The 13576-nt window shown below is 40.8% G+C and overlaps 1 protein-coding gene across 1 annotated transcript in view; it reads right to left on the reverse strand.

Annotated features, from left to right (window-relative positions):
- LOC109914345 (complement C1s subcomponent) overlaps nt 1-13331 on the reverse strand; it is a 32134-nt gene extending 18803 nt beyond the window's left edge. The window contains exons 1-5 of the mRNA XM_020513928.2: nt 13232-13331; nt 12136-12352; nt 8005-8179; nt 3319-3438; nt 950-1146 (exon numbers count right to left, since the gene is read on the reverse strand). Of these exons, the coding sequence (XP_020369517.1) occupies nt 950-1146; nt 3319-3438; nt 8005-8179; nt 12136-12352; nt 13232-13248 (726 nt within the window). The 5' untranslated portion in view covers nt 13249-13331. The remainder of the gene's footprint in view (nt 1-949; nt 1147-3318; nt 3439-8004; nt 8180-12135; nt 12353-13231) is intronic.
- Nucleotides 13332-13576: the final 245 nt, after the last annotated feature.

The following is a 13576-nucleotide window of genomic DNA, read 5'->3' on the forward strand; positions in this document are numbered from 1 at the left end:
AATCAAATCAAATTAAAGCCATTAGAAACTACTTTTCCCTTTGTCTTCTATCATGATTTTGAGCATCTCCATCACATCCCTTCTTTGCTTTCTCTGCTTTAAAGGAAACCAACAACAGCATCTTTCGGTCTCTCCTCAGAACTTTCATTTCAAATCCTGGATCTGCTGAAAAAGTTAAGGTTTATATTAATTTGCCTTCAAACTCTGTCAATTAGAGATAGACTAATTGCAGGGCTGCTTAATGTCATGTTCTGAGCATCAATGCCAAAAGGTAGCCAGTCAAGTAAGTGGCTTGATAGGGGCTTAATGGTCTCCTCCTGTTCCTGTCTGGCAGACTCAAGATGGGCTGAATGGCCTTTCTGTTGCTCCGTGATAGGTTCAAGGAGCTTAATGTCCCCCCTTCCCTCAATTTGTGTGTAACAGGTTTCTGATAGTGCTGAATGTGTCTCTTGTTTCTGTGTAAAAGGCATGAAAATGGGTGAACGGGCCTCCTCATTATTCCAATACATTTGTATATGTGTTGTTTGTGATATAGAACCAATATTACCAGAGGAAATGGAATGCTCCTTTTTGTACTGTGCCTAATGGTCAAATTGATTACAGTATTAATGAATGAACTATTAGTGAGTCTCATCAAGAAGATTCATTTGTCTTGACAACAAAATTTAGTTTACTGCATGACAGCACAAATTACATGAGCTAGTGGATGATCAGGAGCTAGAGAAGATGTACTTGACCCCACTGGGTTCTTGTGTTAGAGTCTGGGTGCACCATAATCCAGCCTCCAACACTAACATTCCAAAACCACTACCAAATACAGTTCAAGAGACTGAATGGGCTTCCTCCTGTACCAGTGAAATAAGATGAAGAGGCTGAACAGGCCCAGTTCTGCCTTTAGGAACTTGCTGTAGGGATTAAGTGCCATGCCATTCATAAAATATAACCATACCTTCAGGATATCTGACATGCAACCAATTGAAGGATCCCCTTCCACCGCAAAATCCTTCGCGAATTGCAGGATCACCTCAAATCCTGGGTCGATCTGGATTCTGTAATGGCACTCGGAATTTTCTGCATAAACTTCGGGATAATTGGGGCTGGTGATGATACCCTTGAATTTTGTGAACACTTCTCCACTGCAGTTCACTTTTGGTGGAAGAACACAGGATGGATATCAGACTGACAGAATTACAATTGTAATCAGTGTTATTTCAAATGTAGTGTTACATCAGACAGAGAGGGTTTCTCTTTATCAGATTGGCATATATACCTTACATGGGCCTTAATACCATAAACCTCTGTTTGTATTCAGCAGATGTATTATAGGCAGCTATGTGGAATGTCATAGGATATTGTCTTCTATCCCTTCTTGCTGTTAAGAGGGGTATTATCATAAAATGTTTGCCTCCAATGGAAAATCAAGGGCGATGTAATATTGGAGCATATGGCTCACATTCTTTCTTCAATGGGATAATAAAGTTTAACTCTGTACACAAATGAGGTATAGGCACCAGTTTCACCCATCAGGGCCTCCTTCAGAAGATCATGTCCCGGTAAATGTGATTGCTGAGGATAGATTCAGGAAGATATAGTCACCAGTCCACGAGAAGTTCCAAGGTGCTTTATTTCTAATACATGACATGCTTGTTCTCCTCAGTGCCAATATTTAACCCTTAAAAAACTGATTCAGAACAGGAATTGAGCTGCTGGTTTTTCACATAGGATCTTGTTGTGCATGCTTTGGGAACCAAGTTACCTTGCATTATAGAAGGGAACATTTGTGCTTTTCACAGCTTTGTCCCATTTGAAAATACTTGCGACAGCACAGCTCTTCCTCAGCACTGCATTGGGAGCCCCAGCCTAAATTGTTGTTTAAAGTTTTCGAGAAGATTTGTAGCTCAGGTTGTGGATGAGGTTGTAGATATGCTTGCTGAGCCAGTGGGTTTGCTTGCAAATGTTTCATCACCCTGCTAGGTAACATTGTCAGTGTGCCTCCGGTGAAGCGTTGGTGTTCTGTCCTGCTTGTTATTTATATGCCTCGGTTTGTTGCTGTGATTGGTATTACTTCTGGTTCTGTTTCTCAGTGGCTTGTACACAGGGTCTAATTCAATGTGTTTGTTGATGGAGTTCCGGTTCGAATACCAGGCCTCCAGGAATTCCCTGGCATGTCTGTTTGGTTTGTGCGATTATTGAAGTGTTGTCCCAGTCGAATTCATGTCCCTTGTTGTCCGTGTGTAGTGAGAGAAGTGAGAATTGGTCATGTCTCTTGGTGGCTGTAGCTGTCGTAGGGTGGTTGTCGGTTTGTGGGCTACTCTAGTACCTAGTGGCCTGCATAGTCTTGTGGTCATCTCCGAAATGTCTTTGATGTAAGGGGAGGGTGATAAGTGATTCTGGTCATGTTGTGTCTTCCTGTTGTGGTCTGTCTCGGAGATAATGGCGGATACCCTACCATACATCAACCACCCTACGACATCCACCAGCAAACATAAAGGATCCCATACCCAAAACCAGCAAAATCGGGGTAATATACAAAATACCATGTGAGGACTGTGAGAAACACTACATAGGCCATACTGGAAGAAAATTGATTATACGTATACATGAACACCAACTAGCCACCAAGAGACACGACCAATTCTCACTTGTCTCACTACACACGGACAACGAGGGACATGAATTCGACTGGGACAACATATTGATAATTGCACAAGCCAAACAGAGACACGCCAGGGAATTCCTGGAGGCCTGGTATTCCAACCGGAACTCCATCAACAAACACATTGAATTAGACCCTGTACAAGCCACTGAGAAACAAAACTGGAAGTAATAACAATCACAGCAACAAACCAAGGCATTTAAGTAACAAGCAGGACAGAACACTGATGCTTCACCAGAGGCACACTTATGAGGTTACCTAGCAGGGTGACAAAACGTTTGTAACCAAACCCACTGGCTCAGCGAGCATGTCTACAAGCTAAATTGTTCTGCTTAGATCTCTGGAGTGGGATCTAACTCACAACTATTTTGAGCTCAGAAAAGAGTGCACCTCACTGTGAGCCAAGGCTGACATACAGATGAAAATTACTTTTTAAGAAGCAGTGAAATGTTGAGATCAAGAAAAGCAAGGAAGCGCCAGAAAAGAAACTGACATTGCAAAATTGTGGGGAAAGGGTGGAGGAGTGAGCTTAGCTGATTAGCTTATTCAATGTTCTGGGATGGACACAGTAAATCAAAATGGATCCTTTCAATGCTCTAACTCCAACTTTATGATGTAATCACACTATGAAAGAATTAAGTGAAAGATAGAAAACTTCTTACTCCCGCAGATTCTTTGGTTTTCTTGCAAGAAGTAGCCTGGGCGACAAGAGCAATGAAATCCTCCAATGTAGTTGTTGCAGTAATGGCTACAAGGATCCTCTTCCTTACATTCATCGACATCTGTGATGAAATGGAGACAGGTATATGTCACTTGTCAGTTTTATAGTTTCTTCCCTTGGGCTTTGTCAGATGCAGACCAAAATTGCCAGGGACAATTGGGTGGGTCAGGGAGGAGGAAAGAGACAGAATCAAGAATGGAAATATAGGAAACAATAACTTGGAGTTAGGCAATTGCCCAACTCTCAAACTCATCTCTGTTACAGAGGATTGCCTCTGTCCTCAGTGTTCTTATTCTTGGGAGTTATGGTTGTTATGGGAGTTAAGTTACACCAACAGCTGAGTTCAGGCTGATATCTTGACACTCAGACTGAAATGAGCAAATTGCCATATCAGGAAAGGCTGGACAGACTGGGCCTGTATCCTCTGGGTAAAACCAAAAGAACTGCAGATGCTGGAAATCAGAAAAATAAACAGAAATTGCTGGAATAGCTCAGCAGGTCTGGCAGCATCTGTGGAGAGAAATCAGAGTTAATGTTTCAGGTCCAGTGACCCTTCCTCAGAACTCCATTTGGCCCATCGTGCTCAGAGATGGAGCATCAAGTTAAGTATAATTTGTGCAGGGGGAAGACGATGATGGACACTGTCAGAGTGCCCACTGCTCAAAATGTCAATTATGCTGAAATTCGTTTCTTAGGTGCACAATGCAGTGGAAGGGACACATGTCAGTATGGTGGTGGTGATGGTGTTAGTGCATAAGAGAGTGGTGACAGCTGGTACAGGCACTGGTGTGTTAGTGAAGTTGAAGGATTGATTGTGCAAAGTTTGATAATTATATTTGAGGATACTGGCTTCAAACCACACATGGTCTCGCAGCGTGCCACGGCAGAAATGATTTTGATGTGAGCCACCATCGCCCAGCACTCATGATGTCCGGTGCTTGTTCACATGACTGCCATGATACTGCTCTGGCAGGGACTGAATTAGGAATCACAAATGGGGGCGAAAATCTTTTATTTAATTATTTAAAGCATGTGGACATTGCTGGATAGGACAGTATCAATCGTGCTGGAGAAAAGTGATGTGATGCCTTTGTGTACTGCTATATTCCAGATATTGTTGGGACTCAGTGCTGTTAGGAAGTACATTCCAGAACTTTTGTCTGGTGACATTGAAGGAATGGTGACAAAGTTCCAAATCAGGATATTGTGTGGCAGAAAGGAAAACGTTGAGGTGAGAGTGACTGGCCTTGACATCAAAGCCGCATTCAACCAAGTGTGGCATCAAGGAGCCTCAGCAAAACTGGAATCAGTAGGCATCAGGGGGCAAACTCACCAGTGGTTGGGGTTATAGCTGGCACATAGGAAGATGGTTGTGGTTGTTTGAGGCCAGCCATCTCAGCTCCAGGAAATCTCTGGAGGAGTCCTTCAGGATAGTGTCCTAGGCCCAACCATTTTCAGCTGCTTTATCAATAATTCCCTCTGTCATAAGGTCAGAAGTGGGGATGTTCGCCAATGAATGCACAATGTTTAGTACCATTTGTTACTCCTCGAATACTGAAGTAGTTCATATTCAAATGCAACAAAATCTGGACAATATCCAGACTTGGGCTGACAAGTGGCACATAACATTTACGCTGTACAAGTGCCAAGCAATGATCATCTGTAGTAAGAGACAATCTAATCACCACCCCTTGACATTCAATGATGTTACCATCACTGAATCCTTCACTATCAACATCTTTGGCATTACTATTGACCAGAAACTCAACTGGACCCACCACAGTGACTACAAGAGCAGGTCAGAGATTAGGAATACTGCAATGAATAACTCACCACCTGACTCCCCAAAGTGCCCAACATCTATAAGGCACAGGTCAAGGGTGTGATGGAATACTCTCCACTTGTTTGGATGGGTGCAGCTCCAACAACACTCAAGAAGCTTGACATTATCCAGGACAAAACAGCCTGCTTGACTGGCATCCCTCCACCAGCGACACTTAGTGGTAGCAGTTTATACTATTGACAAGACGCATTGCAGAAATTCATCAAAGATCTTCAGAAAGTGCCTTCCAAATGCAGGACCACTACCATTTAGAAGGACAAGGGCAGCAGATATGTGGGAACAACATCACCTGCAAGTTCCCCTCCAAGCCATTCACCATCCTGACTTGGAAATATATTGCCGTTCCTTCACTGTCACTAGGTCAATCCTAGAATTCCCTCCCTAAAGGCATTATGGGTCAACATACAGCATGTGGACTGTAGAGGTTCAAGAAGGCAGCTCACCACCACCTTCTCAAGGGCAATTAGGGATCAGCAATAAAATGATGGCCAGCCATTGATGTCCAGGTCCCATGAGTGAATAAAAGGAAACTTATAGAAGTGGTGTTCACCTGCATCGGCTGTTCTTGTTCTCAGTAATAGAGGTTGCAGACTTGGAAGATGCTGTTCAAGGACCCTTGACGAATTGTTGCAGAGCATTTTATAGATGGTGTACCATGTTGACATTGTGTCATTGGACAAGAGAGTAAATATTGAAGATGCTGGATATGGTGTCAGTAAAATGTGCTTCTTTGCCTTGCATAATATCAAGCTCCTTGCATATTGTTAGAACGGGACTCACCCAGGCAAGAAAGGCCTACTCCATCACATTGTGCTTTGTGGATGGTGGAGAAGGTTCAGGGAGTTAGGAGGTGAGTTACTCACTGCAGGCTTCCAAGCTCTTGTAGCCACTGCACTAGTCCAGTTCAGTTGTAGTCAATGGCTGCCTTGAAGATGTTGATAGTGGGTGATTCGGTGATGGTAATGCCATTGAATGTCAAGGGGAATGACTAGAATCTCCCTTGTTGGAGATGGACATTACCTGGTATGAGTTTACTTGGCACTTCTCAGCTCAAGCCTGAATATTGTTCAGGTCTTGATGCATTTTTAATGTAAATTCATTCTTTCGATGAGAGCATCACTGGTGGCACCTGCATTTATTACCTGTTCTGAGTTACTCTTGAGAAGGTAGTGGTAAGCTGCCTTCTTCAACAGCTGCAATCCATGTGCTTATGTTAGACCCATTTTGTCACTGGGGAGGGAATTTCAGGATTTTGTCCCTATGACAGTAAGGGAACGGTGGTGTATTTCCAAGCTAGGATGATGAATGGTTTCGGGGAAACTGCGGGTGCTTGTGTTTCCATGTATCTGCTGCCTTTGACCTTCCAGATGATTGTGATCATGGAATCGTTAGATACTATCTGAGGATCTTTGGTGGATCTTTGTGGTGATGCGGTGGCACAGTGGTTAGCACTGCTGTCTTACAGCCCTATTGACCTGGGTTCAATTCTAGTCTTGGGTGACTGCCTGTGTGGAGTTTGCACATTCTCCCCATGTCTGTGTGGGTTTCCACATTGCCCTCGGGGTTAAAGGAAAAGTAGGCTAGATGGATTAGCCATGGTGAATTCATGGTTATGGGTACTGGGTGGAGGGATGTGTCTGAGTGGGATGCTGTTCAGAGGGTCACTGCAGACTCGATGGGGCAACTAGCCCCTTTCTGCACTGTAGTGATTCTATGAATTTCAGCAGCGCACTTTATAGATAGAACACACTTCTTTTGCTGAGCGTTGGTAGTGGGATGACTGAATGTTTGTGGATGTGGTGCCAATCAAAAGGCTGCTTTATACTGGATTATGTCAAGGTTCTTGAGTGTTGTTGGAATTGCACTCATGCAGGCCAGTGGAGAGCAAACATCCACACTTCTGACCTGATAATGGAAAGAAAATGATGATGAAGTAGTTGAAGATGGTTGGGCCTCGGGCACTATACAGGGTAACTCCTGCAGAGACCTCCTCAAGTTGAGGTGACCAACCGCCAACAACCACAACCATCTACCTATCTGCAAGATTGACTCCAATCATTGGACAGTTTTCCCCCTGATTCTACTGATTCCAGGTTTGCTCACATGTTTAAATGCAGCCTTGATGTCAAGGGCTTTTACATTGTGATCCCTAGTTTATTGTCTGGATCCCTCGAATAATAGCCTAGTGACAATAATACTAGACCATCACTTGCCTTGGAAAACATACAACAAAAACATATACTTACAGAGACACATGAAAGAAAACACATAGCTAGAGACACAGTAAAATAGCACACATAGAAACACAAAAGCACACAAATACAGATTCATGGATATATGCTCAGACAAATGCAAATACACATGTACGTATACAATAAAAACACATACACTGTCACGCAAGCAATACAGACACATAAACATGGACACACACATAAGTACATACAGATTCAAACACACCCATCTACGTTCTCACACTTGCACACACTCATACACAGACTGGGACATACAAACAGATTGACACACATACACAAACTTCACATGACCACGACACACATGCACACACTTTCACACACACACATACACAAAGATTCATAAATACAGAAATGCTCAGAGGCGTACACATGACATACACCCTTTTTTAATGCACGGGGGAAACATGAATAGAAAGATGGAATGAAATGAAGAGAAAGGAGGAGGGGTCATGTTAGCATACACATCAGCACAAATTAGATGGCCCAAAGGACCTTCTGTGGTTCTGTACGTGAATTTCTAGTAACTTCTTACCAATGGCTGTATAATAGGCAGCAAATCCAGTATAACGTTCTTCATTGGAGAAATCTGATTTAAACGTGACTTTCATCCAATTTCCAGTGGTGTAGTACTCTTGGGGGAATTGGAAATCTTGCTTCTCTCTGCTACTGCCACAGATTGGAGGATGAAGAGCTTCATCACAAAAGATCTGTGGTACAATGGAATGACACAATAAAATTATCTTCATAATTTCAACTGTCAGACCCTCAAGTAGAGACCCACAATCAATTGAAATTGTTAGATAGAAAAATGGGGAGATTGAGATATAGATGCAGACATAGATACATAAGATAGATGTATAAAATATTAAGACAGACTGACAGATACATGACAGTTGGGAAGACATATAAAGAATTACAATTAAATAGACAGATAAAGACACATTATAGGTACATGAGGCAGATGATGGAAATGGCCGATGGATAGCCAGGCAGACAGATAAATCAAATAGATTTAAGTGGAAAATAATGTTCAAAATTATTGAATTAAAGCACTTCATGTAAAAGCACGCAACATTCGCAAAAGAAGTTCATGATTTGGACGTGCAAATAGGGGTAAATGGATATGTTTCAATTGCCATTACAGAGACTTGGAACTGAATATACAAGGATATTCTCCAATTATAGAGTTTGGACAAAATGAAAGGGAGGTAAGGTAGCACACCTGGTAAGGAATTACATCAGTAAATTGATATGGTAGGGCCTTTGAGATCAAGATGTAGAATCAGTTTGCATGGACCTACAAAGTCAGCAAGAGAAAACAAATATTGCTGGGAGTTGTTCATAGAATGCTAAAACATAGTTCTAATATTGGGCATGCTATAAATTAGGAAATTACAGATGCATGTAACATGAGTAACACAGCAATAATAGGCAATTTCAATTTGCATATAGACAGGGTTAAGCCAGTCAGCACAAACACTGTGTGGGATGAACCCCTGGAGTTGTGCAAGATGGTTTTCTGGAACAATATATTAAGGAGCCAGCTTGGGATTTTTATTTTGGATTTGATGTGGTGTAATGAGAAAGGGCTAATTAATAACCTCACTGTAAAGGAACCTTCGGGAAATAGTTGTCATAATACAGTAGAATTTTATATGAAGTTTGAATGCAAAATGGTTCTTTCTGAAAGTACAGCTTTAGGTCTGAGCAAACAAAATTATGAAGCTATGAGAAGCAAGTTGGGTGGGGTGGATTACGAAAATACTTTAAACTATTTTACAATAGACAGACAATGGCTAATATTTAAAGAAGTACTATACTGTCTATAACAGATATGCATTCCTAAGGCACATCTAACCAAAGGAGAACAAACGAATCAATCATGGTTAAGGAAATAAGTTAACTGTTTCATTAGATTGAAAGGGAATCATATATAAGATTGTCAGAAATAGTGGCAAGCATGAGAATTGGGAGAAATTTAGGACCAAACAAAGGAGAACCAAGAAACTTACAAGTAAAGTGAAAACAAATATGAATGCAATCTAGCAAGGAAAATTCATTCTGACTATAGAAGCTTCTACTGATGAAAGGAAAAATATTAGCAGGGATAAATGAGGGCTCTTTGCATGTGGAACTAAGTGAATTTATAGTGAAGATCTGGGAAATGTAGATAAACTAAAGTCACTTTGTGTCTGTCTATACAAAGAATACACAGAAAACCTCCCAGAACTGAGGCAACCAAGGGATTTGTATAACTTAAAAACTAAAAGACATTAGTATTAGTAAAGAGATCATAGTGGAAGAACGAAGAGTTTATAAACCTTTTGGACCAGTTGAAATTCATCCCAAAGTGTTCAAGGAATTAGCAACACAGATGGAGTCTTTGGTAGTTACCTTTCTTAATTCTATTAATTCTGCAAAGGTTCCTGCTGACAGATAAATATAACCCTAATATTTAAGAAGGGAGGAAGAGGCAGAGTGAGTGGAGAACCACAAACCTGTTAGCTTGCCACCTGTGGTGGAAAAAATGTTAGAATTATAAAACATGTGATATCTGAACAGTTAGAATGAATGGCAAGATTGGGCAGAATCAAAATCAATTTATGAAAGAGAATCATATTTGACACACTTGTTAGATTTTTTGAGGATGATATTTGTAACATAGTGTGTGGTGCATATGGACTTCCTGAAGGCTTTTGATAAGGTCCCGCTGGAGATTAGTAAATAAAATTAGAGCATATGGAATTAGGGAAATATACTAGAATGGATTGAAAATTAATTAACAGACAGAAAACAGAGATTAGGAATAAATGGAACATTCTTAGAATGGCAGGTTTTGCAAATGGGATACCACAATGGTTATGCATGATTTACAAGTTTTCACAATCCCTGTAAGAATGATTTGATTGTGGAGACCAACTGCAATATTTCCAAAAGTGCTAATGACATCAAGCTAGGTGTGAATGTAAGTTTTGAGGCAGGTGCAAGGTGGCTTCAAGAAGATTGGACAGTCTAATTGAATGGGTTAGAGCATGTAAGATGGAATACGTAAATAAATGTGAAGATTTTAGTTTAGAAGTAAAATGGGAAAGCAGAATTTTTCTTAAAAAAATAAGAGGTCCAGTAATGTGCATGTCCAAAAGGATACAGGAATCCTTGTGCATGTGTTTCTAAAAACTGCCATGCCTGTACAGCAAGCAAATAGAAAGCTAAATCATTTGTTGCCATTCATTTTAAAGGGAATTGAGAACAGAAGTAAAGATGTCTTATTGCAGTTGTAGAGTGCCTTGGTGAGACTGCATCTGGTGTATTGTGTACTGTTTTGATCTTATTTCAGGAAGAATGTATTTGCTGTAAAGGGAATGCAGTGGAGGTTTACCAGATTAATCCTTGGGATGGCAGGGTTGTTTTAGGAGGAGAGATTGAGGGAACTGGACATGTATTCTCTACAGTTTTGAAGAATGAGAAGTCATCTCATTGAAATTTACTAAGTTATTTCAGGACATAAGGGGATGAATGTAATTAGGATGTTTTCCCAGATGGTGGGTCTAGAATTGGGAGGCATAATCCCAGAACCAAGGGTAGGCCACTTAAGACTGAGTTAGGAAGGAATTTATTCACTCATAAGAGTGGTAAATCTTTAGGATTCTCTATTCTAAAGGGCTGTGGAAGCTTAATTATTAAACAGATTCAAGACAGAAATCAGTAGGTTTCTGGAAACTAATCATATCAAGCGATATGGAGATAGTCCAGCAATGCCTTTCAAAGGCATTGTGAAAATAAGGAGTTTTACTTAAAAGTATAGAAGGCACTAGTCATCCAACAAATGGAATACTGTGAATAGTTTTGGTTCCCATTTCGAAGGAAAGATATACTGACATTGGAGGAAGTCCAGAGAAGGTTCATTGAGCTGATCCTGTGTAAGGAAGGAAATTCTAATGAGGAGATGTTGAGTAGTTTGGGCTTGTACACATTTGAGTTAGAAGAGTGAGAGATTACATTATTGCAACACATAAGTTTCTTGGGGGATTTGATAACGTAGATACAGAGAGGTCGTTCTGCCTTGCTGGAAAGTCTGAGATTCGAGGGCATAATCTCAAAGTAAGGTGTTACCCTTTTAAAACAGAGATGAAGAGGATTTACTTTTCTCAGAGAGTGGTGAATTTGTGAAATTCTTTACCACATAGGACTGGGTATTAAATATATTCAATGCTGAGATTGACAGATTCCTAATCATTAAAGGGAATCATTTGTTATTGTGATAAAAGTAAAGTTGAGGATTATCTGATCACTCGTGATCTCATTGAACGGCAGAACAGGCCTTCTTTTGCTTCTACTTCTGGTTCTAAAGTGGAATTGAGAAGTTGATCAGCCATGATCTAGAACGGGTGGGGCAGGCTCAATGGCTTATTTGTCTACTCCCGTTCCCGTGCTCCTAAAGTAAAAGGATGTATGCTAGAAAAATGAAGAGAGATGTAGACATCAATTCTGAAATGAAAACATGGATAATGGATTTACTGATCATTACCAAAAATTTAGACTTGTAGCAGTGATAAATATAAAGATAGGCAAAGAAGTTATATTATTGCGAGGAGGAAAAGCTGACAACTAAATCCATGCTCATCACTTCAACTTGGACTGTATTAATAATTAGACACAAGACCTGCACATAGTCATAGGCACAGTTGGCTGATGGCTCGATGTCGATGTGGCTGAAGTAGAGTTTGATGCCATAGCCCCTTGGAACTTGGATATCCCAGCTCTGCTGCTCATCATTGGGGTAGCCTTGGGGGTAATTGAGAGATGTGAACTGGCCTTGGAAACCACGCAGGGAAATGCTGCAGAAAGCCAGACGCATGAGAAGGAGCAGCACAATGATCCTAAAGAAGCAGAGGAGAAAGAGAGAGAGAAAGGGATATAAACACACACACAAAGTGATTGTACTAAATGTTGAGTACACAAATATTCCTTCTTGTTGTCTATTGGTTACTACTCATTTGATGCTCTGTTCATATTAAGTCCCTGCGTGGTTTCCAAGGCCAGTTCACATCTCTCAATTACCCCCAAGGCTACCCCAATGATGAGCAGCAGAGCTGGGATATCCAAGTTCCAAGGGGCTATGGCATCAAACTCTACTTCAGCCACATCGACATCGAGCCATCAGCCAACTGTGCCTATGACTATGTGCAGGTCTTGTGTCTAATTATTAAATTATTAATTTAACTAACCATGTGCTAAATCAGTACTGCGGGAGTGCTGCACTGTCAGAGGGTCAGTACTGAGAGAATGCAACACTGTTGGTGAGTCAGTACTGAACTGTATGATGTGCTAACTTTTGGCTGAGGCATTAACCTGACACCAGATCTGTTCTTCATCCAGACATAAAAATCTCATGACACTATTTGAGGGCACAGAAGGAATTTTGCGCAGTGCCTTGTGGCTAATATTTATAACTAAATATAATCATGTGATAATACTGATTAGCTGGTCAGATTACATTTTCGACATAGCAGCAGTGATTAAGCATATTTTAAAAAAGTAAATCTGTATAGCCTGTTGGTTCAGTTAGAGGCATTGTAGAAATGCAAATATGTTTTATTCTATCTTTCATGTTTACTTTTACTCTCTCCCTTTTTCTTTCTGCCTTTTTTTCTCCCTATCATTCCTACTCAACACGTCCTTTATTCTATCCTTCATTTTAACTTTTACCCTCTCTCTTTTCCTTTCTGTCTCTTTTTCTCTCTATCGTTCTTACTCACCACATTTCCATTGGCATTTTAAAATACTCAATAGTGCAGGTATCTCAGCAAGTGTGTCTTCCTCACAGTGAAACAACATGAATTGATTTGCTTGTATGAGTTCAAAATGGACTCTTGTTCTCTGGGATCTAAGGTTGTTTGGCAGGCTCCTCGTGTACTCTGTAGATTGGTATTCTGCAGTTATTGAGCCAACCCTCACTCATCTGGCCCAGCTCTTAAAGACTGAGAAAATGGTAACAATTCTGACTGTAGCTTCATCCGTATGCCAAGGTTGTGTAGAGATAATTAAATTTCAAATTTTATATGTGGGACGCTAGTGTCCTCCAGATGAATTTATTTTAGGGC

The sequence above is a fragment of the Rhincodon typus genome, chromosome 39 (assembly GCF_021869965.1).
Source record: "Rhincodon typus isolate 14 chromosome 39, sRhiTyp1.1, whole genome shotgun sequence".
NCBI classification, from domain to species: Eukaryota; Metazoa; Chordata; class Chondrichthyes; order Orectolobiformes; family Rhincodontidae; genus Rhincodon; species Rhincodon typus.